The sequence below is a fragment of the Ahaetulla prasina genome, chromosome 1, assembly GCF_028640845.1.
Source record: "Ahaetulla prasina isolate Xishuangbanna chromosome 1, ASM2864084v1, whole genome shotgun sequence".
Lineage (NCBI taxonomy): Eukaryota > Metazoa > Chordata > Lepidosauria > Squamata > Colubridae > Ahaetulla > Ahaetulla prasina.
This window is the reverse complement of record NC_080539.1, coordinates 262,003,862-262,030,029: the sequence shown is the minus strand read 5'-3', so window position 1 is coordinate 262,030,029 and position 26,168 is coordinate 262,003,862. Positions and strand designations below refer to the sequence as shown.

The 26,168-nt window shown below is 36.9% G+C and overlaps 1 protein-coding gene across 7 annotated transcripts in view; it reads right to left on the bottom strand.

Annotated features, from left to right (window-relative positions):
- Window positions 1–26,168, bottom strand: part of TSPAN4 (tetraspanin 4) — an 827,759-nt gene that overhangs the window by 609,231 nt on the left and 192,360 nt on the right. For all 7 annotated transcript variants that reach the window (XM_058157452.1, XM_058157443.1, XM_058157461.1 and 4 more), the window contains one exon: window positions 25,720–25,812. Coding sequence is in view for 1 of the 7 variants with exons in the window: in XM_058157391.1 (XP_058013374.1) it covers window positions 25,720–25,812 (93 nt within the window). In the remaining 6 variants the exon portion in view is untranslated. Of the gene's footprint in view, window positions 1–25,719; window positions 25,813–26,168 lie in introns of those variants that run through there.

Below are 26,168 nucleotides of genomic sequence, written 5' to 3'. Positions count from 1 at the left end.
TTTATTTTACTTCAGCATCTAGAAAAGTAACAACAGAATAAAAGAGAAAAGAACTTAACACAAGAAATGGAAGATTTTGCAAACTGTTTTACGGTGACTCAAATAATAACATCAATTCAATTGTAATCTCGATGCCATTTTCTGAAGATGTTGTGGACACATGAATGATTTTGATTTATTTCTAGGGAATTTCTGTCACTTTTAGAGATCAAATCAAAGTATGGGAAATGACCTTGACTTACCTAGAGCAGGATTTCTCAAGCATTATGATATCCCCTAACATGATAAATGAATTTGTGCAAGCTTCTCATGAATAAAACAATGGGGTTAGGAAATGGCCAAGAAAAGAAAGATATACTTGCTAACAGATTTGTGACTTTTATCATACTTTCTAGACTTGGACTTAGTTTTATCAGTGCCATTTTACTTTTTCCCTTACTGTCAACAAGAACTTTCCATTTTGAATGGCTAGAAACTTAAAATAATGCATACAAATACTGAACTTTGCCCATAAGTAGAGATCCTCCAAAGATTGTGAGTATGCTACTATATATCAGACTTAATATTACAAACCAGAGCCCATAGGTTTAACCAGCCCTCAATGCTCACTCCTTGGCAAATGGGAATCCATTGCAAACCGATGCAGATAAAGTAGGGCCAGTTTTTCACAATGTTTTTTCTTTGCCTACACACAACTGATCAGCTTTAAAAATCACACACACACACACACACACACTGAATTGCTTGCAACCCTTTTGGAGGATCACAACCCCCAGTCTCAATATTCCTGTCTTTGGGTATTGTTATCTACAATAGCAAGGAACAGATAGCTGTTATACTAGAAAAGCAGAACGAATACACTGCAAATTAGAATATCACTTTTATGTATTAGGAGACTTGTTTTATATGAAGAATGAAAGTCTACACAAAACACTCTGGAAAGACTTATCGATTTATCTAAAGCAATGGAATAGTGACTGCAAAAGACTGACAAAGCCCAGCCTTTTGGTGGCTGGAGACAGCTGTTAAGTTTTTTTTGGGGGGGGGCTGAACTTTAACATTTAAAGTAACATCTTAAAGTACACTTACTTTTTTTTCATCTATATGATCAGCACTCCCATTCTATTCTTTAGTCTAGCTTCCCTCTTCAAATGTTGGGGTCCTAATTTCCAGAATTTTCAGCTAATTTGTTTTAATCCCAATGCAGTAGATTGGGTAAAAGTGGCTGAGTTATGTCACAATCTAGCTCTGTCCCATTTCAGCTATCTAGGCTTTCTCCAAATCTGAAATAAATGTTGTGAAATGAGAATAAAACTCCTTATGTTATTCTACAATTTCTTGAATTTCTTGTATCAAAAGAGGTCATGATGTAGTTATGCCACTGCTATCATTGGGAATGTGATATGAAACATTATTTAATTAGAAAATCTGAAATGGAACTATATCCTTATTTCTTCCTCCGTAAATTTATATTTAACCCATGCAGAACGAAAATATAATCAGCTATTTCATCAGTTACAGGGGCCAATTATTTCCCAATCATTTTTAGATAGTTCATGATTGACTGAAGAATTAATGTCTAAGCAGAAATCCTTGAAAATGATCACTTCTAGAATTTTTAAACACAAAGATTTCAAAGTCAAGCCTTGAGCAAAAACAAATTAGTCATACAAGAATACAGTACCAAAACATTTAATAACCATCCAACCAATTATTATAGAAACATCACAATAAAAATCAAGAACAAAGTCACTGTAACATTAAGCTAGCATTTTTAGTGTAAGCAAATAAAAATAAAGCATAGTAGGAAAATCATGCTATATGTATAGAAACACTAAAGATGCAAAATAAAAAGCATTACTTTGACGGTTAGCATCTCTCAAAGTTTACTCAAGAAGATTGGCAAATCTCCAAAAAGAGAGTTGCTAAAGGTTATTTTGTTTTCTCCCTCTCTTTTCAGGTCAGTCAATTTAAGGATTATGATTTGGGATTTATTTTTAATGTCAAAAAGCACTCAAACTATTTTAAGTAAAATTGTGAGAAAACATCTTCTCCAGTTGGGGGGATGTTTTGTGGTAGAGGGGAAAAAAAACTCTAAGCCTTTGAAAGAATGCATTTATAAAATGGAATCTAGTCCGTATGTTGCTATAGCTTTATTGTTTTTTACCTGTCATAGAATTATTATTCTTGTTATAGAACTCATGCTTGACATTCTTTACCCTCTCAGGACAATCTAACTTCTAACATGGTAGGCTTTATCATTTTTAACAAAATATCATTCATAATCTCAACGCTGAGGAGGATATTTATAAACCCTCGCAAGGCCTTCAGAGGGAAAATTTATAGTTGTTCATCCTCAAATGAACTTTGCTCATTTTATTGCCAATATATTTCAAAGATCTAGAAGGGACTATGTAGGCCATCAAGTAACCCTCTGTTTTCTCCAAGACTCCAAATTAAAAATATATGACAGATTTAATCAGTAAAAGTCCACCTCTTCTATAGTATAACTGATTTCCCGTGTCAAACAGCTTTTACTAGGAATGGGGGAGTGGGAGCAGAATGAAAAAAAGCACTGTCATAACTAGCCCTGCCAGCTTCCTTTTTTGTATAAATCCTGACATCACTATACATCTCCAAGAGAGAAGATATTGTAATATCATAACAATGGTTTCACTACTGCAACAAAAGTAGCAAGATTCTGGGGCTGTGCGTGGTTCTTTACATTTGGAAAGTTTTCCGTATTGTACAACCTTCATTGCCTTCCTGTATCTTATAGCCATTATTTTACATCCTAAATCTGAAATGATAAAGGAGAAGACTTGGCATTCCTTCAAGTATTGGAAGAGCGCTATCATATCTTCTTCTATCTTCAAAATTCATGGGTTCCAATGATTTAACAGGTTAGTCAATAAAACTTTTTAACTTTCCAATGTTTACAGTATATAAATTTAACCTCTGAAGAATAATAACTTCCCATTTACTAGAAGACTGAACAAATACATGTGAAGTGACAAATTTACAAGAACAAGACATATTTACAAATCTAATATACCACAGAGGCTGCAAATTATTCTTTGCAATGTCACATACTTTCATTCTCCACCAACTTCAACCATTAAATATAAGCCTTTTTTTTACCATTCAATAGAAAATCATTTAAATGTGCTAGGTACCAGGTGAAACGAGTAAATGAAAAATACAATTTCAGCTAAACAGTTAAACACAGTGGGGCGAAGATAAAATGAATATTTCAGAATAAGCTAATTTCCTTGAAGTGGATCAAAGATAAAGGCAGAATGCATCAGTTATCACAGCAAACAAGAGGAAAACCTATTACACACTAAATCCATCAGGGCGTTCTACAATTTCGTAAACAACAAACTTAAAGACTCAAGATCCATCCCACCACTAAAAGGACCAAACGGGAAAGACTGTAATGATGAAACCGTTAAGGCCAACCTCTTCAACATATTCTTCGGTTCAGTCTTTGTAAACAGCAATGGCTCATGCCCCTCATTTCCCAATCGTACCATAACTACTCCACAACAATCTACAACATGTCGATTTCACAGAAGATGCCGTTGAAAAGGCACTACACAACCTAAAACCATCTCTATCGATTGGCCCTGATGGATTATGTGCTTACTTCCTAAATAAGCTCTCAACTACCATAGCAGAACCACTTAGCATAATCTACGAAATATCTATCAGAACTAGTTCCTTACCTAACTTATGGTCACTAGCCACAGTCATCCCTATCTTCAAAAAGGGTGAGCCCAGCCTAGTTGATAATTACAGACCAATCTCATTGTTGTGTCACCTGCAAAGTCATGGAATCAATCATAAATCAATCCATTACCCTCTATTTAGAAACTAACAACCTACTCTCTAACAAGCAATTTGGTTTTAGAAAAAAATTGTCCTGCAACCTGCAACTATTACACTGCAAAAACATATGGACTTCAAAACTTGACCAGGGTAAATCAATAGATGTAATTTATATAGACTTCTGTAAAGCCTTCGATTCAGTGGTTACACCACAAGCTACTTTTAAAATTGAAATCTTATGGCATTTCCGGATTCCTGCATAAGTGGATAGCTGTGTTCCTATCAAAAAGGCAGCAAGTAGTCAAAATAGTGAATGCCTTATCTAACCCTGCACCTGTTAACAGTGGTGTCCCCCAAGGCAGCATTTTAGGACCCACACTCTTTATATTTTATATAAATGACCTTTGCAATCATATTATAAGCAACTGCATTCTCTTTGCAGATGATATAAAACTATTCAACACCACTGACAATGCTGCTACTCTGCAAAAAGACCTTGACTATGTGTCAGAATGGTCAAACAATTGGCAACTCCATATCTCAACCAACAAATGCTCTGTCTTACACATTGGCAAAAAAAATCAGAACACAAAATACAAGCTGGATGGATATGACCTAAGAGACAACCCTCACTCTGTCAAAGACCCTGGAGTACTCATCTCAAATGACCTAAGTGCCAGAGCTCACTGTAACAGCATTGCTAAAAAAAGTATTAAGAGTTGTTAACCTAATCTTGTGTAGCTTCTTCTCTGGTAATATTGAACTGCAAACTAGGGCATACAAAACTTTTGCCAGACCAACTCTTGAATACAGCTCATCTGTCTAGAACCCACACTGCATATCAGACATTAATACAACTGAACGAGTCCAGAGATATTTCACAGGAAGAGTCCTCCACTCCTCTGCTCGCAACAAAATACCTTCACTCCTCTGCTCACAACAAAATACCTTATGCCACTAGACTCAAAATTTTGGGCTTAGACAACTTAGAACTTTGCGTCTTTGGTCTCACCTAAGCATAGTACATAAAATGATCTGCTACAATGTCCTACCAATGAATACTTCAGCTTCAACCAAAACAATACAAAAGCACACCATAGATACAAACTCATGGTAAACCGATCCAAACTAGACTGCAGAAAATACGACTTCAGTAAGAGTTGTCAACGCCCGGAATGCACTACCTGACTCTGTGGTTTCTTCTCCAAATCCCCAAAACTTTAACCTTAGACTGTCTACTGTAGACCTCACCCATTCCTAAGAGGTCTTTAAGTGGCGTGTATAAGCGCACCAGCGTGCCTACCGTCCAGGGGTGAAATCTTAAAATTTTGCCTACTGGTTCTGTGGGCGTGGCTTAATGGGTGGGCGTGGCTTGGTGGTCAGATGGCTGGGTGGGCGTGGCCAATAACAATAAATAATAAAAATAATAAACAAAGTATAAAAAGCAATAAGAGGTACCAAAAACCAACTTTCACACTTTACACACACACACAACATAACACAACACAACTGACTCATACACAGTGTAAAAGCAGCTGCACTTCACACAGCCACAAAAAGCTCAAAAACCAACTTTCACACTTTACACAAACACAACACAACTGACACACACACACACACACACACACACACAAAATGCCACATACAGCTTTCTGAGATTTTGTGTGTTTGTGTAGTTAGAGTGAAACACTACAGAAACACACCAAATCTCAGAAAGCTGCACAAATATTTTATTTTATTAGTTTAGTTTAGTTTAGTTTAGTTTAGTTTAGTTTAGTTTAGTTTAGTTTAGTTTAGTGTGGACTTCAATTCCCAGAGTTCCTCAGCCAGCAAAGCCAGCCAGCATTAGTTGATCATGAGGAAATAGATTAGCTAAGCAATTGATTCTGTCTGGCTGAAAGTGAAACTGGGGCTTTCGGGCTGGAAAAAAAGCCATGTGTTCATCAGTAATCAGGTAAGTGGCTTAGAATCTCTACTCTTACTTGTAGAAAACATGTTTTCTACAAGTAAGAGTACAAGTAAGGTTCTGCTGATGAGGAATTCAGGTGAGATCGCCAGAAGAGACTTTAATTTTTTTTTTTAAGTTTAAAGGCTCTGCCAATCTCAGCTGAAGGTGGGATCCTCAAAGGCTTTTTTTTACTTTTAAAGGCATGTTTCAGCTGAAGAAAAACCGGCTTTTAAAAGTATTAAAAAAAACCTCTGCTGATGGTGCGGCTCAGCAGAGGCAGGGGGGATGGGGCCAGGGATTTTTGCTATCAGTCCTCCGAACCAGCAGCCGCCCTCACTACCGGATTGCGCGAGCCGGTCCGAACAGGGAGCATTTCACCCCTGCTACCGTCCCTATTCTAATGTTTTATTTTATTCATATCCTTTACATGTATTTATAATTATGTTTACACTTGTATCTGTCATAAAATACATGCTTCATGAAATAAAATAAATAAATAAACAAAAATAAATAAAAATTTGTAAACTAAGGTAGTAAAACAGGCTGTGTCGAGGTCAAGCATTCTGAACTATCAAAGAAAGGAAAGGAAAAAGTTAAAACTTATTACCAAATGCACTTTGTAATCCAACTATGCTTTACTCAACTTTAGATGCATTAGCTACATTAAATTAACTCAAAAGGCTAACACCTAGCCTGTATGAAATTTGCATCTTAGATCAAGACTAAATTAGCCTAAATTAGCCATAGCTTAATCTCATTCAAAATAATGGCATAACAATAAATAATAAATAAATAAATAAAGCCTCTGGTGGCTCAGCAGACTAAGTCTGTCTGTTATTAACACAGCTGCTTGCAATTACTGCAAGTTCAAGTCCCACCAGGCCCAAGGTTGACTCAGCCTTCCATCCTTTATAAGGTAGGTAAAATGAGGACCCAGATTGTTGGGGGCAATAAAAGTTGACTTTGTATATAATATACAAATGGATGAAGACTATTGCTTAACACAGTGTAAGCCGCCCTGAGTCTTCAGAGAAGGGCAGGGTATAAATTCAATTTTTTTAAAAAAATGACTAAATTGCATTGGTTACCAGTTGACTTTTTTTTGTTTTTGTTTACATTTATATCCCGCCCTTCTCCAAAGACTCAGGGCGGCTTACAATGTATCTTTCAAGTGCAATTCAAACTTGGTGGTTATCACCTTTAAAACCATTCAACACATAGGACCTAGGTATTCAAGAGATCATCAATCTCCATTGTGTCTGGCTATCCTGTTTGATCTGACAGAGTTGCCATGTTCCAGATCCCAGTGATAAAACAATCTCATCTCATGACATCCAGCAAGCAGGTCTTCTCTGTGACTGCTTGGCCTCCTAAAACAGCATTTCTCCTGAATGGACTTATTCAAAAAAAAACCTTTAAACCTGGACTAATTTGGATGACGGCTTCCTTATGAGCATTCTTGTCAATGTGAAGGCATTTTGATTCTTCTGTGTCACTTAGCTTTTGTTGAATTGTTATTGTTTTAACTATTTTTAATCCTCTATGCTGCTTAGAGACTTTTGAATCGGGCAGCCTTATAAATTAAAGTCTGATTTAATTGGAATCTGAATCTAAATGGAATTAAAGCATGGCTAACAATGTTTCCAGACCAGAGGTGGGTTTCAGCAGGTTCTGACCAGTTCTGGAGAACCGGTAGCAGAAATTTTGAGTAGTTCGGAGAACCGGTAGTAAAAATTCTGACTGGGCCCGCCCCCATCTATTCTCTGCATCCAGAGTCCCAGCTGATTGGGAGGAAATGGAGATTTTACAGTATTCTTCCCCTGGAGTGCGGTGGGAATGGCGATTTTACAGTATCCTTCCCCTGCCACACCCACCAAGCCACGCCAACCAAGCCATGCCACACCCACAGAACCGGTAGTAAAAAAATTTGAAACCCACGACTGTTCCAGAAATATCTTAAATTATGCAATCTTTCATTTTCATTAAAAAAAAAAATCACCCAGAGGACAGATGGGATACTTCGGAAGATATCATTTTTCCATTGAAGTTTCCTGTAATTTTCTACTACAATACCTGTTCCAATACTTTTCCTATTAAAAAAAATACATAGAAGAGCTAGAATAATGATAATGTTTATGACTGGTAGCACAATGAAGTTTCTATTAATAAATATCTGTAGTGTGGGCACAAACATACACAAACACTACAACCCTATAGAACAGCTGAGGAAACTAACAGGTCACGTTATGTGCCAGAATGTCAAACATTACCTGGGAGAGCTAATGGCCATGAGCTGCATTCCAACTGTAGGAAAGTAAATTGCACCCATTCATACAAATAGAAATAACCTACCCAAAAGTCTTACAATGCATCATTGGAATTGTCTGGAAATTAGTTTCTTTCCCTTTTCTCTCATACCCGCTTCAACTTTTCTGTTATTCAGCTTGGAGGAAGATTATTCTGAGGTGTACTTTTTACAGAAAATGCACAGCAAGAGAGATAATTTCTTCTAAATGTTCTGAAACCTTTTTTCTGGAGTTCAGAGCAATGATGGCCACCAGCAGCCGATCATCCAATGAGAACACAGAAAGCAATGCCAAAGTAGAATGTGCCAATCATTGGTATTTTAATTAGCAGCAAGAGGCTATGGCAACTGAAAAACACTTTACAGCTATGAACACCTGCAGGCTTCACTGCAGAGAATTGCTTGCAAAAGCCCAGTGCAAAAGATTTGATAGCGGGTGTTGGAGCCCAGGAGTCATTTTTAGCTATGTGCAGGTGTGTGAATCACCTGTTGGAATTAGAGGGAAGAAGGAGTGAACATTTTTGTTCTCCTAGAAAATACTTGCCCAACCACCATTTCACGTAATTTACATTTAAATGGAATTTGTTCATGGATATTATTTTGCTAGTCTTAGTGTGTATTGTTCTTTTCTTATTGCATCTCAAAGAAAGTCTTCAAAACGTTTGGCTCTCCTCTTTGCTTTTTTTTAAAGGGATGTTTAGTTGTTGTCATTTTGTTATATCTTTCCCAAATTAACTTGCTCAATCCCAGATATTGTAAAGTGAAACTAAATTTTTAAAAATATTTCAACTCAATGTCCAGCCTATTTTTGGAACATATTGCTCTGTCCAAACTAGAAAAAGGACCAAAAGGTGTGACCATATTAATTCCCTTGGACGCTTCCATGATTTTCACCATATACGGTATCCTTCCTAAATTAGTTTAATGAAGAGAAGTGGAAGTACTCTGCATTGCATTGATTTTGCCTCTTTTGTGGGTAGTCCATTCCAGAAGATAATGCTGATGTTATTATTGCACTAAATTATATGGGTGGAAACAGCTTAAACATTTGGAATTTTATTGTCAGGGTTCCAACTAACACCCCCAACCAAGTAAGATTCCGAGGCTAGCAGTTCCTCAAAGTTCCATTTTATTAGAAATAACATATTGGCACCTCTGTGAAAACCCGAATCTGAAAGCCCCCGGGTTTTCCCCACCCAAAGGAAAGTCAAAGTCCCTTCCCATATCCATCACATCGTCCAATCAATCCACCGTCCCAACTGGAGATGTTTCCCAGTCACACCTCTCCAGGTGCAGGTTGAACGTCCTTGAGTCCCAGAGAAAAAAATGTTGTGATGGCTAATTATCTCTACCCATTCCCTGCAATCCCCTCCCAGTTTTCCACAGCAGGCCTGTGCACTAAATGTGGCAGCCCTGAAGATCCAAAGAGAAAGATGGCCTCCAGGGCTGACATTTATTTTACAGTATTTTATCTTCCATAGTTTTCAATATATACATTAAACTGCTGAGAATGATCATTTATTCACTAAGGAGAGAAAGTACACTTACGATATCTCTCACTACAGAAGGGTAGTTTCTGGTTAACCTGTCAAGAGGGTTTAACTAGAATCTAACGAAGTGGAAATTTTATTGATTTATTTATTCCATTTATATGGCCACTCATCTTAGGTTCATGACTCTGGACAGCTAACAATAATTAAAAGATCAAAAAAAAGTGTAAAAAAACAGAAAACAATTTTTAAAATACATATAATAATAATAATAATAATAATAATAATAATAATAATAATAATAATAATAATAATAATAATAATAATAATAATAATAATAATAATAATAATTTAATTTATAGACCGCCCTTCTCCCGAAGGACTCAGGGCGGTGAACAGCCAGTTAAAATACAGAAAAACAGACAATATTAAAACAACCCTTAAAAAACTCATTCAATTGGCCAAGACTAAAACACAATTACCCCCTATAAATTATTAAAACTTTTAAAACCCCAATTAATCAGATTAAAAAATTTTTAAAGATCAAGCCAGTCCAGCGAGATGGAACAAATAGGTTTTAAGTTCGCGGCGAAAGGTCCTAAGGTCAGACAATTGTCGAAGTCCAGGGGGAAGCTCGTTCCACAGGGTAGGAGCCCCCACAGAGAAGGCCCTCCCTCTGGGGGCCGCCAGTCGACATTGTTTGGCTGACGGCACCCTAAGGAGTCCCTCTCTGTGAGAATGCACCGGTCGCTGAGAGATTGAAGCCGGCAGACCACAGCCAAGAAAACAAAACAGCAGTGCAAATGAGCACAACTATTGCACTGGCTGTAATGAACTGTGAGAATAACCTTGAGAGACAGGAGGAGGAGCTGTAGCCATGTAGCTATAGCTGTAGTCAAACAAGAGATGTCTCAGCCCACAGAAGGAATGGGTGAAAACATCTCAGAAGGGACCCTCCGTACTTCACTGGAAAATAAAGGCAAGAGAGGGGAGAAGTGCTCAGATTTAAATGATTATGTTATTGCAACCTTACAATAAAAGTAATTATATTGTTGGTTTCTTGTCTGAATTCCTCAAAGGGGTGACACAGTTAAAAAATCATGTGTTTAAGGCCTCAAGAAATACTAAAATGGTTTTGGCCAATCTAGTATCTGGGGGAAAGAGATTGTAAATCGTGGACATTACAGCAGAAAAGGCTCTCTTTCTTGCCCCCGCCCCAGATTGCACTCCTAAATAGGCAGAATTTGGAGCACACTCTTTCTGATGGGCCTAATGGGGCAGGTAGACATAATTGGGAGGAGGTGGTCCCTCAAATAGCCCAGTCCCATGCCAGCTGAAGGCAAATAACAAACTCATAAGTAGTAGGTTTAATACAGCAGCAAAATGATGTGTTTTAGAAATTACAACTTTAACAAAGAAAATACAGAAGTAAACAAAAAGGGAAACTGAACACAGAAAATCTAACCTGCTGTCTTAAATGTCTCTACATTAATGCATAAAGTATGGGTTAAATAAAATACGCTAGACCTCATAAATCACAAAAGAAGTAGCACCCAAAGGCAGGACAAGAAGCAATGATGGAACCTAATCAAGGAGAGAAGCAATCTAGAACTAAGGAGAAATTTCCTGATAGAACAATTAATCAGTGGAACAACTTGCCTCCAGAAGTTGTGAATGATCCAACATTGGAAGTTTTTAAGAAGTGACTGGACAACCATTTATCTGAAATAGTATAGGGTTTCCTACTTGAACAGGGGGTTGGACTAGAAGACCTCCATGGTCCCTTCCAACTCTGTAATTCTATTATTCTGTTAAGAATAATATAACAGGAATTATATATATATATGGCTGGATGAATCCAGTGGAACATGGAGTTGGTATACTTCCTTTCTAAGGAACAGGAAATTGGAAAAAGGAGGTGGTATAGCACTGAATATATCAGGATTAAACTTACATGTAGAGATATCCCTTCACCTGATGGTACTTTGAGGACTGAAAGCAACTAGGTTAAAAGAGCAAGCTAACAGAAAGGTATCTTGCTAGACGTCTGCAACAGATCACCAAGCCAGTCAGAAAAGGTAAATAAAGATTTATTAGATAACTGAAGCCACAGAGAACCATGAACTGGTTGTGATGGGAAATTTCAACTGCCCAGATATTGATTGGAAAACTAATTTCACCAAACATAAGATTTCAAATCAATACTTGATTTGTACTGGAGATATATTTTCTTTGAAAAGTTTGTGGTAGGCATAAGAAATCTACATCTTGGATTTGGCCCTTATAAACAGGGAGGAGTTGATTAATATATTAAAACACTAACTTTCAATGCAAGTAAGCACATGTTGTTAAGAGTCACTGATTTTAATAAAAAAAAGCTTAGAAAAAAGTTAATCACAAACATGGTTTTTAAAATGACCAATTTTAATAAATTAAGATAAATAAGAAGGAAGCAACCATGGGAAGAAAATCTTAAAGGCAAATTTGTTGCGGCATGTTGGGACTTCTAAAAATTAAAGATAGCACAGTCTCAAACAATGCCAGTGAGGAAGAAAACCAGGAGACACCTAAGGAGCTAATGTGGTTTGATAGGCAGGTCACAAAGGAGCTGAGACTAAAGACAGATGCTTCTTCAAATGGAAGGATGGGCTAACAAGCAAGGAGATATATGAAGTTTCAGCTCAGAAATATAAGAGTGAGATAAGAAAAGCAAGTATGATAAATGTATTTTATTTATTTGAAAGATTTGAATGGCTGACCATCTTAAAAAAACAACTCTAGGCAGTTCACAATAATAAAACTTCAAATTATTGTGGGGAATATTTGTAGCTCAGGGTTGAAATATGGAGTCCTTGATGCTCTCTGAGCTTGATTGCTTTCTTGCAAACACTGATGATGTTACCTAGTTCGGTAATGAAATGTCTGCAAGAAAACAGCCAAGCTCAGACCCCACTACAAAATATAGAAAATGTAAAAACATAAAATTGTAAAACACAACCAAAACCTGGCACTTCTGACACCCTCTTAGGATGTTCCAATAACCAACTCAAACCACTCTCACACTACCCCCCATGCCTGGGTAAAAAGCCAAGTCTTGATGGCCTTCTAGAATGAGCTAGAGATATAGAATCGAGCAAAAAGGGGTTCTTCAAATATGTCAACAGCAGGAGGAACAGTGCTCCAAGCTTGTTTCAACTGAATACATATTAATGTATTAATCCATGAGGAAGCAGAGGAACTCAACTCCCATTTTACTTCTCTCTTTACACTCAAATAAAATGCTGATTTGAATAGTGTACATAGGGAATGAACCAAGGGGGAACAGGGAGGCAAGATTTACAAGTCAGTAAGGAAGTGATTAAAAAAAATCTTCCAACTAAATTAAAAACTTTCAGATCTTCAGGTCCTAATGAATGAAATACACCCTCAAATAATGAAGGCTTGCTGAAGAGCTTTGGGACTCTTGTCAATTATCTTTGAAGAGCGCTGGAGAAGTTCCAAAGGACTGGAAAAGAGCAAGTGCAGATCCCTTTTTTAACGAAAAAATAAAGAAAAGATCAACCAGTGAGCCTATCATTAAGATCCCTTAAGTTTTTTAAAGCAGATAATAAAAGCATTTTGAAAACAATGCTTGATTGACAAAGCATGACTTCATCAAAACTTGGTCATTTGAGATGACTCTTATCTCTTCCTTTCACAGAGGGAATGCTATGGTAATCTGCCTTGATTTCAGCAAAACCTGTGGCAAAGATCCCTTGGCATTTTTACTGACAAACTGTTAAAAGTGTGTTTTAGATGGTACTACAGAAAGATGGGTTCAAACTGCTTTGCTAACTGCAGTCAGAAACTGAATATGAATGGTTCTATATCAATTGGGAAAACAGTAACCAGTAATCCTACAAAGATCGTTCTTGGGGTAGTATTATTCAATATTTTTAGCAGGGGTGAAATCCAGCAGGTTCTGACAGGTTCTGGAGAACTACTAGTGGAAATTTTGAATAGTTCGGAGAACCAGCAAATACCACCTCTGGCTGGCCCCAGAGTGGGGTGGGAATGGGGATTTTGCAGTATCCTTCCCCTAGAGTGGGGTGGGAATGGGGATTTTGCAGTATCCTTCCCCTAGAGTGGGGTGGGAATGGGGATTTTGCAGTATCCTTCTCCAGGAGTGGGGAGGGAATGGGGATTTTGCAGTATCCTTCCCCTGGAGTGGCGTGGGAATGGGGATTTTGCAGTATGCTTCCCCTGCCACACCTACCGAGACACACCACACCCACCAAGCCACGCCCACAGAATCGGTAAAAAAAAATGGATTTCACCACTGATATTTAGTAGTAAACCTAGTTATTAAAGTAATGCTCTTATCCAATTTGTGGATTACACAATGTCAAAATAAGAACATAGATACCTCCCACTCATAAGGTTGAGAGTTCGATCCTAAGCAGCAACAGATGTTTCTCTTTCAGGACATAAAGAGAAAATATCTTCTGCAAATAGGCATCAGGAAGGACATCCAGCCAGTAAATGCTCAGCTCCATTCAGTCACCCCAATTCCATCCTGATAAAAAGGGATTACATATATGTACATACGTACATAAATACACACACACACACACACACACACACATATATTCAAATTCAAATATATATACACACACACATACATACATACACACACACAGAGTGTATATATAGTATGTGATTTTATGTACACTGGGAGCATATGCACCAAGACAAATTCCTTGTGTGTCCAATCACACTTGGCCAACACTTGGCCAACAAAAATTTTATTCTATTCTAATTTATATAATATCAATATAGATTATATACTTTCTGGGCGTTACAATTCAGAGATCAAGTATTTGATCCATTCTCTTCCTAAAGTGTCAAGTACCATGCAGCTAGGCAAGACGAAACAAGGAAAAGATATACATTGATTAGGTTATGTTTAATGCTCATCTGAAGTAAATGCAGAATCTTCCAAACTATAATAAGAATTTCCCAGGCTCATTTATACTGAGTTAGTTAAAGTTAATTGAATATATTGAGCTGCTTTTCCTCATCCCTATCTGGGCTTAGTTGCTTTTATGAACTAAACTGTCAACTGATTCACTTCATGTCAATGTACTGTGCATATTTCTGAATCAGTCAGGCTATTTTTAAACAAAACTGGCTATCATTCCAGGTAACTGCAGGGGCCACACAGAGGGTCTGGGAGGGCAAAAAATGGGCCTACTGGAGGTTCCAGAAGTCCGGAAACGGGCTTGTTTCTGGCCTCTGGAGGGCCTCTGGGGCTCAGGGGAAGCAGTTATCGCCCTCCCTGAGGCTCAAGGAAAGCCTCCGGAGCCTGGGGTGGGCAAAAAAACCCGCCCCCCCATGGTGCAGGCAGCCGACTAGGCCATACCCACCATGACCACCCCGAGCCCAGCAATGGGGCAGCAAACCCGTTGCTAAAGGATCTGAAGCCCACGCTTGGCTGAAATATATTGTATATTACAAAAGAAATCTTCTTGAATACAAAAATTGCTGCATCTAGCACAAAGGAAAGGGTTTACTGATTACAAAAAAGAACGAAGAAATAGTGCCAAACAGAAAAACAGTTAAAAAGAAAATGAATAAAATTTTGTTACAATTGCAAAGCATTCATTTATGTTTTTCTGTGGGAAAGTATCACTTAAATGAAGAGTTCATTCTATTTTTCTTAGTTTCTAGGGAAATGGAATATTAACTTACAACACAAACTGTGACTCGTAATTCCATGTAGTACTAAAATGCACAAGCCTTTCCTTCCTCAAGCAGTGTCACTACTGGCTACCTCTTGAAATATCCACTCCCACCATTTTAGGATTGTTAAAATAAATACAAGGAACACTGCATGTGGTTTCTCTTATTCCTTGCTGAAGCATTTTGAGTGAGAAGCATCAAAATGTTTTTCTTTTAGAATGTGTTCTGATAATCAGGCTGTTTTGGATTTTATGCAAACCAAATTTCTCCTTTTATGTGCTGAAATGCCTCGATAATGTTGATAACCTTACAAACTCATACATTTTTAAACAGAACAATTCCTTGCTGGGTGTATGAAATCAATCTGCTTTTTAAAGAGATGCAAGCAATGGATAAGTTCTCAAGACATAATCACAGGCAACTAAGGGGAAGTTTACCTCCTGATTTAAAAACTGAGAACACCATATGAATATGCCCTTAGAATATGAAGCAGTGTGTTGTAGATAACACAATGCACATATTCTTGGATCTACCCAGCACACCAAGTCATGATAGGTCTTGTTTGTTTCTGACAAGTATGTGGACATTTTGGCTTATAAACTATGGGTTATTGCTACAAAACGCATTTTCTTGGGAAAAAATAAGGGACAAGCCAGGAAAAGGAGCAAACCAGAAAAAGGCTCATAAGGATTTTTTTAAAAGGTTTATGTTTATAGGTTTGTTTTTGAAAGGAAAATTCAAGAACAAAAACATAAAAGTAATCAAATTAAATCAATCTATAGGATAACTTTCTGATATAAAGGACTACCCTTTATAATCAAGGTTACATGGTAACTGTAGTTATAGCTTATTGGGAACTCAGCCAACTGTGCTTTTTTTCATAAACCATGATTAGCAATCAGGACTTAGTATGATGACTTGAGGCCACAGAAAAAGCTTAGTAAAGAACTGAAAACAAAAAGGGCACCTATAAGCAGTGAAAAGGGTGCCAAACCACAAAGGAAGGGATTAGACAAGTACTCCAGAATCTCAAGGCTTCAGTCAGGAAAGCAAAAACTCAGAATGTACTCAGTTAACAAAACAGACTAACAACATCTTAAAAGAGTTGCCTCAAAGATGTTCAGAGCAAAAAGAAAAAGAACTAGAACTACACAATGAAAAGAGAAAGATGCTAACAAGAAACCAAAAAAGGGCTACTCGGTTATTTTGGACCAGTCTTCCTCAACCAATGTTTCAGTTGGAATTCATAAGACAAGAGAAACAATAGGAATAAATAGTATAAATTTACAATGACATTTAAAGCTAACATTGGCACCAATTGCCCAATTGACTTATTTAAATTAATCCAGTTCAAGCCCTTCCAGAAGAGCCAGAGTTTTATCATATCTGAAAAACCATGAAAAATGGTCCCAACTCCAGAGACAATCTGTTGCATAAGAGGGATACCTCCCGAGCAAATGCCTGACATCGGATCCCCTCCAGCCATACTGTATATCTGAAGCAGAAGCTCTCTGACTGTACAGATCAGGCAGACTGGATCTATTTGAGAAAGAACGCTGATAAGCTAGCTCGTGATATATGGGCAGGGAGACATGATAGTTAAGTCATGTCTTTATCTTACAAAAATGCTGTGAAAGGGCCTGAAGTGGATAGCTTATGCAAGGAAGCTCACCAATTGAGCACGGGGCTAGATTTCAAGGCCTAAAAGGTCCCTTCTAACTTGTTGATTCTATGATTCTATGCCATAGAAAATGTACTGCCCTACTGCATTTAGTTATCGAAATCCACATTTTCAATTTTCAATTGAAGCATTCAAACAGGAGCAATGAGTATCTTAATGTTTCTGGAAGCCTAATTTTTATTTGATTAATTCTTAGTATCTAAAATCCAAAGCTCTCCCAAACAAGGCATCTGCCAAATTATATGGAGTACTTGAAAAATTATTATGTATAAAATTACTGAAAATTGCCTCTGTATATGGCTGATGGATCCTCAACCAGTAGTAACAGATGGCCAACTTGATATGAGCTCACAAAGGAAGCAGTGGCACCACTCATTAATGCTTGCATAGCAAATCACCAGGAAATCTCAGGACCTTAGGCCAGGCTGTAGGAAACAAAACATATCCTCGGAAAAGGGGATGGCATACCACTTCAGTACTGTTGATAAAGAAATTACATAAATGTGGCCATAAAGATACTATAAGTATCTGCTGAAAACCACTATAGAGTTTTCCTATTTGTAGTCAATAGAGTCGTTAAACTATACGTACCACAAACCACCACCAAAATCAGAAAAAAAAATTATCCATATCAATAAAAAAGCTCCAATCCAAAAAAAAAAAAATCCCTCTGGCGAAGAAACAAAACTGGCTATGTAACCAACTTCAGAAACTGCTACAAAAATATATGCAACCAAATAAAAATTGAATGCACCAATTACCACACTAAACAAGAAGAAGACCTTCTGTGCACAAAATCCAATCGTGCTTTTTATAATTTTGTGAACAACAAACTTAAAGACTCGAGATCCATCCCACCACTAAAAGGATCTAATGGCAAAGAATATAATGATGAAACAGTTAAAGCAAATCTCTTTAACACATTCTTCGGCTCAGTATTTGTTAACAGTAATGGCTCATACCCATCATTCCCCAGTCATATCAACAATGAGTACAATGACCTAACACAAATAGATTTCACAGAAGATAATGTCGAAAAGGCCCTTCGCAAACTGAAACCATCTTTATCTATTGGACCTGATGGTCTATATGCATACTTCTTAATGAAACTTTCTACTAACTTAGCAGAACCCCTAAGCATAATCTTTGAAAAAGCTTTCACGACCAGCTCCCTTCCCAAACTTTGGTCACTAGCCACAGTCATCCCTGTCTTCAAAAAAGGAGACCCTAGCCTAGTTGAAAATTACAGACCAATCTCTTTATGCTGCATCACCTGCAAAGTAATGGAATCAATCCTCAACCAATCCATTACCCTCCACCTAAAAACAAACAACCTACTCTCTAATAAACAATTTGGTTTCAGAAAAAAATTATCATGTAACTTACAACTTCTTCACTGCAAAAACATATGGACTACAAATCTCGATCAAGGCAAAACAATAGATGCAATCTACATAGACTTCTGTAAGGCTTTTGACTCAGTAGTACATGATAAACTACTCCTAAAACTAAAATCCTATGGCATTTCAGGACCCCTCCACAATTGGATAACTGCTTTCCTATCAAACAGACAACAAGTGGTCAAAATAGGCAATGCTCTATCAAATCCTGTTCCTGTCAAAAGCGGCGTTCCCCAAGGCAGCATTCTTGGACCAACTCTCTTCATATTATACATTAATGATCTCTGTGACCATTTGACAAGTAATTGTGTTCTCTTTGCTGATGATGTCAAACTATTTAATACCACCAACAATACAACTACCCCTCAAAAAGACCTTGACTTTGTATCAGAATGGTCTAAAACTTGGCAACTCCAAATCTCAACCAGCACATGCTCAGTTTTACATATTGGAAAAAAGAACCCAAACACTAAGTACAAGCTTGATGGATATTACCTTACAGATGACCCTCATCCTGTTAAAGACCTTGGAGTTTTCATATCAAATGATCTAAGTGTCAAAGCCCACTGCAACTACATTGCAAAAAAGGCTCTAAGAGTTATAAACCTAATCTTGCGTAGCTTCTTTTCCAAAAACACTACACTACTAACCAGAGCATATAAAACATTTGCTAGACCAATTCTTGAATACAGCTCGCCTGTCTGGAACCCATGCCACATTTCTGACATCAACACAATTGAACGTGTCCAGAAATATTTTACAAGAAGAGTTCTCCACTCCTCTGATCACAACAAAATACCTTATGCCACCAGACTTGAAATCCTAGGTTTAGAAAACTAAGAACTCCGCCGCCTCCAACAGGACGTGTACTTAACTCATAGAATCATTTATTGCAATGTCCTTCCTGTTGAAAACTACTTCAGCTTCAATCACAACAATACAAGAGCAAACAATAGATTTAAACTTAATGTTAACCGCTTCAAACTTGATTGCAGAAAATATGATTTCTGTAACAGAGTCATTAACACTTGGAACACACTACCTGACTCTGTGGTCTCTTCTCAAAATCCCAAAATCTTTAACCAAAAACTATCTACTATTGACCTCACCCTATTCCTAAGAGGTAAGGGGCGTGCATAAGAGCACCAACGTGCCTACCGTTCCTGTCCTAATGTTCCCTTTGATTGTATCCAATTTCATATAGTTATTATATACTTATGATTATATATATGTTTATATATCTTATAGTTATTTCATGCTTATGCTTATATATAATGTTGTGACAAATAAATAAATAAATAAGTTGAACCATGCTTAGAGACTCCTTTATGTTTCTCTTATTTATGACATCAGAGGCCCTCATCCAATTTTTACTGAGCTTGTTTCAATTGATGCATTTTAAATAGTGTTATGTCGGGGATGGGGGGGAGGGGAGATAGAATCTATGTATCATTCCTTTCAAGTAGGCAAGGTCAGAAATTAGGAGCAGCCACGGTTTCAAGATGGTTCTTTATTTCTGTAGACTATAATAACAGAATCTTGAAAGCTGTCAGTTTTTCTCTACTCACACCACATAAAATCAAGATGAGGTTATTTTGAGTTTCTTTTTTCATGCTCTCCTTTTTTCCAGGACTGAGTAATATTTTCTGAATCTTCTCCCTTAACAGTTTGTTCACCCCTTCCTCACTCCCAGGAATGGGTTTACTTCAGTCACACTACAAGATCAAAATGGAAATAGAAAAAAAGTCATTCTAAAACGATATCAGAAAGAGAGCAGAGCCAGCCAGAACAGCACATATGAGACAAAAATTCTAACCTTTGTTTTAACTGTCTGAAAAAGCAGGCTCCTTTTCATGTTTCTTCTGAACGAAGGCAATTAACTTTTCTACTATACATACTCAACAAGAATATAGAAGTCTGGCTTGAAATGAAACACAGAAAATGATCTATCTAGAATCTGTCCTTTTTCATGTTTGAGTATTCTTTCAAATTTCATTTTTTCAGAGTTTTTCTGTCTAGGCTTTTTAAAGCCACCTGCCACCAAAGGAGTTAATTTTGCTGCTTTTCTATTAAAATACTCATTTGCATTCCTTTTAATTGTATGAGAGATATCTTCCTAAAACCTCTAATCTCTTGTTACATTTCCTCTATTTCAAACATGACTTAAGTGTGACCTGATAAAGTTTTAGTCATGCGGTACGGTTGGCCTGATTCACTAGAATTTATAGGAGGGTCAAACAAGGTCATTCTTCATTTGCAACCTCACATCTTCTGCCTCATCATACACAGGGAGGGAGGGAGGGAGGGAGGGAGGGAGGGAGAGAAAGTTGCTGGAGACTAAAAGAAGGAATTATTCTTGGGTTCTTTTTGACAGTTAGTGATAGGAGCTCTGAATGATGAAGCATCTTTCCCAATAGCGATCCAAAAATAAACAGTTACACTTTATAGCTAGATTCTATTTTTAAAAAGTTGAAGTTTGATCTTATGACTCTTTTTTTCCTTTTCCTTTAACTTGTTGCCATTATATTGTAGAAGCTGGAATAAGAACCTGATAGAACAAAGTATTCAAAAGCATTCAGATGGAGGAAAGGCTCAATAACCATCAAGATTAAATGCTCATTTTATGATCTGCTATAGTTGCCAAGATCCATAAGGATAAATTTGCTAAAACCTATGCTGCAAATAAATGTTTTAAATACAAATACAAGACATAAATAAGCCTCCTGACTAGGTAATTTATGTGCAATACATATTGCCTCTATGCGGTTTCCAATTAAGTTTCTCCCACTAGTGATCTAACTGCAATTTATTATTGGGGTCTTTTTTTTATTTATTAGGATTATCCTGGTGCTTGATTAAGATGGCTGGATTTAAATTTAAAAAAAATCAAGTCAACAATTAAAAGGTTATTTTCTTTAAAATGCTAGAGTTTATACTGCTGCACAAATGTGTGAAGTATTGTTAATGATATCCAAAAAAGATGCTTAGTGAAATAACGAAATAAAAGAGGCTTTGGATGAAAAAAAAAATGCATTTAGGAAAATGACTATTGCAAAAAAAAAAGAATGACAAAAAGATACTGTAATATGTTTATAGAAAGAAAAAGATAATTGTAAAGAACATAGATAGCAAGGAACAATTAAATGAGACAGAACAATTTTGATGGAAATGCAACATTATTGTGGGAAATGAGAATGAAGAGTTCTAAACAAGGAACAGAATATAATTAAAAATGACTAAATTTTTTGGGATGAAGTAAGGGAAATTTGGAAAAAGTATTTTATGTACCCTGTTTCCCCCCAAATTAAGACATCCCCTGATAATAAGCCCAATCGGGCTTTTGAGCACATGGCAATAAGGCCAAGCACTTATTTCAGGGTTCAAAAAAAAATTTCTCCGAAAATAAGACTCTGCCTTTTCGGGGAAACACGGTATCTGTATGGAATGACAACAATGCTTTGAAAAATGGAATTTAGACAAAATTCTATGCAGGTAGCCCTCAACTTAGCAACAGTTCATTTAGGATCCTTTTGACGTTATAATAGCATTGAAAAAAGCGATTTATGATCAGTTTTCACACTTAGGACCATTGGAGCATCCTTGTGGTCACATGATCAAAATCTGGGCGCTTGGCAACTGGCATATATTTATGACAGTTGCACTGTCCTGGGGTTACATGGTCACCATTTGTAACCTTCCTAGCCAGCTTCTGACGAACAAAGTCAATAAGTGAAGGCAGATTCACTTAATAACTGCAGCGATTCACTTAATACAGAAAAGATTGTAAAATGGGGCAAAACTCATGTTAACAGCTGCCTTGTTTAGCAACAGAAAATGTGGTACTCAAATTTGTGTTCGTAAGAACTACCCATATTTTTCGGAATATAAGACGCACCGGAGTATAAGATGCACCTTAGTTTTTGGGGAGGAAAATAAGAAATTGGCAGGTGGATTGGCCTCCCGGAATACCCCCAATCAGCTGTTCCCAGAGGTGAATTTTGCAACAGGTTTCTTGGTTGTGAGCTCTGTGCATTGCTCTTTTTTGCTTTTTTTGTTCTGCCTCTGAAAGCCTCTGAAACAGCTTCAGAAAAAAAGCTTCTGAAGTTCTGTTTGGGAGCTTCTTTTCTGAAGCTTCTTTCAGCCTCTGAAACCTCCGTTTGAGAAGCTGGGTGGGGCTACATTCAGAGTATAAGACGCACCCAGATTTTCACCCTCTTTTGGTGGGGGGGAAGGTGCGTCTTATACTCCAAAAAATACAGGTAACTGCACATGTTATTGTCCAAGAAAAAGATTGAGATGAAAAGGAACTAATAAATGCTATGGGGACATAAAAAAGCGGTCCATTTCTATGAGTAGGTGGTATCATTAGAAAATGTTCAGATGGGAATCTGAAATGATTACAGAGCAATTGCATGCCCTATTTAATATGAGTGTGAGGAAGTCTTGATACTGTATATAAAGAATGCAATTACTGTTCCCCTATACAAAGGATAAAACAGCAAGAATGAATGCAAAAACTAGAGGGGAATTTGTCTACTAGGCATACCATCCAGCGTTCTGGTTTTAAGATGGGCAGCCATGCAACTATTTTAAATGAATGAATGCATGGAAAGTCTTCAGCAGAATTCTGATCAAAAAGGTACAAGAGGAGACAATTAGTAACGATCTGGGAAATGCAGTGCATTTTTATGCTGGGCAGGTGGTGTGCTGACCAGATTTTAGCTCCTTATCAGGTAACTGAGAAGTACATCAATAGGAGGAGATTTATTGCACTTTGGTTGATTCAGAGACAGTGTATGATAGTGAATAGGCTTGAATTATGGAATGTTTTACATGAATATGGAACTGTTGAATGTGATAAGAGGAGTATTTGAAGGATGAATATGGAGTTGTCAAATGTGATAACAGCAGGGTATGATGGATGTAAAGCATCCACAAGACTAAACTAAATAGTGAGTAGTTCAACATTTAGCCGGGCATAAGACAAGGATGTATTATGTCCCTTTGGATGTTTAGTGATGGTGAAGGTAGATATGTGTTGGTTAGATACGTGAACAAAAATGTTCACGTATCACCAACACATTTCTACCTTCACCATCACTAAACAGCCAGAGGGACATAATACATTGTATGTGTTGTTTGTATGAGAGAAAGAAAGAGTGAGATACTGTATTGTTGGTTAGACTGTGTGATGCAATGAGGAGTATGGATCTAAAAATTAATGTACCAAAGATAAATTATATTGGCAATTATATCTGATAGAGAAAATGGAGTGAACAGTTGCAGGTTGTACAACAATCACTAATAAGGAACATGCAAGTTTTTGTACTCTACTAAAATATTTACAAAAGGAGAAAATTTTAGAAATTTTTAAAGGAATGGAAAAATTTTAACTATACAAATGGTGGTTGAAAGGCAGTGGTTAGAAAACCCATTCCTTGTTTAGCAACTACCTTGGCTAACAATCATCTGCAAATATAATGGTAACAAGCAGCAATTTTTTAAAAAATCACTTTCTGATTTTCTGACCAATGTGCATATTTATGACCAAATTTTATGCACCTGAAAACAACACATGCCAAAGTGAAAGTAAAGCTGTCACATGTTCAATTTGCAACCATTTCGCTAAATGATCTGAACATTGGAATAGAACTCAGTCACTAAACAAAGAGTAGGTATATGTCATTTGCAGTGAGGAATGAGTATGTGTTAAACAAAGCAAAGCATTTGTGTATAAGAGTATATTTCTTGTTATAGGGATTTGTGTACCTCAGGAGAAATATTAAAAATACATTGAATAATGTATTTAAGTGTTTGTGATAAAACAAAAAGAGACGGAATCAAAATATATATGAATGAATTCAGACTGAATACAAAAGGGAGTGATCAATTCAGAAGAAGTTCGTTGAGATGAGTTTGACAGAGAGAGAGAATGAATGAAGACTGAACTACAAACAAATATATGGAAGGAGAGTAAATAGATTGAGAGGGAGAGGGAAAGGGTGAAAGTTGTGGTTGGATGAGACTGATGAAATCCTGAAGATAAAAGAGGCAAACAAAGGGCAATACATTAAGCAGTGCATGGACATGGGGAAAGCCAGGTGATTTACAAAGATAGAATGAAATGGAAAGGGACAGTGAATGCTATCTGTGTACACTAGATACAGCTATATTTCTTTTTCTTATCTTATACCATTCTCTTACTCATTTCTGGACTTTGCATAACATTAATAATCCCAAAAAAGGAACTATGTGATGGGTATGTATACACTTATGAATTATAACTCAGCAAAATATAAAGATTTGTTAAATGGAAACAAATATATCCTATGTAAAACTTCATATATTTATGGCCCTGAGTGCATTCATACATTTCCCAACTCCTAAATTAATATGGAAGGATTTATATGATTATGACACTAAGTTGGATTTCTTTTCAATTTCCTCCACTTCTAGATCGCTCTGAAGATATCAACATTCTACAGTTTCATTCCTCAACATACAGTAAGACAAAAATGTTTCGTTTTTAATATAGAGGGATATTAAGAGAAAAGCGTACTAAGGAATTCAGACTGAAAAACACTACAATCCATATATGCATTTTTAAATCAAACAAAAGATAAATAAAAATAAAATATTAAGACACCAGCGCCTGGAGGAGAATTCTACCGTTAGATGTATTTTTCACACAGTTTTAATATTTTACAATAATGTTGTACGTTCCATTGATTTATTGCTTGGGAAAATCAAATTGATGAAGGTCAATGAATGACATCATCCCAAACACTAACGAAAGAAGAAAATGTCCTTAGTAAAAATAGCCATGAGCTTTGGGGAGGAAGAGTAATCAAAGCATTATACTTTTGATGATTTTGCTGAATTGAAAAAAATAACTTTGCTAGTGGAAAATTTCATTAAATGTGTAGTATACTAAACACACTGCAGAGCTGCTCACCCCCTGCTCCTTTTTTTCCCCCGTTTGTTTTTTTCCATTTCTATTTCAGCATTTTAAGGAATGAGATTGCTAAGCACACACGCTCAACTTCTACCCTTTAGCTTTCCCCCTCTATTATGAAGATGACTTGTAATCACATGAAAAGGACAGCACCACTGTAGATTACGGATGCCATTATGAAGACAGGCTTTGTTCAAAGGGAGTTCAAAGAAATACACACAGAAATGACTTCAATCAGGAAGAACAGATCATAATTAAGAGCTTCAAGACGGCAGACTGAGTTGTCAGCCCTGGCCTTTGCAGATTATTTATTAAGCTTTAAGTGGGTGGTTATGGGAGAACAAATAACTAATCAGCAAAAGTTTGCTTTTAAAAGCACCTCACTTGCCTTGATAACTGTAATGATTGCACCAGGTTTGCTACAAGGCGTTTGACACGCTGTACAGTGGTCCAAAGCAATGCTGGTCCCTCTTTATGGCACCTATTGAAAAAAGGGAAAGAAGGAAAAGAGGGTTAATCAAATAGCATTTAGACTTATATATCACTTCACAGTGCTTTACAGCCTTCTCTAAGCAGTTTACAGAGTCAGTATATTGCCCCCAACAACCTGGATCCTCATTTTACTGACCTCAGAAGGATGGAAAGCTGAGTCAATCTTGAGCCAGTGAGAATTGAACTACTGAATTGCTGGCAGCCGCCAGTCAGCAGAAGTAGCTTGCAATACTGCATTCTAACCACTGTGCCACCACAGCTCAAATAATGATCAAATATTAACTGATTGTTTAAAAAATAACATTTACTTCTACATCTCTCTCTCGATTTCTAGTTCAAATGCAA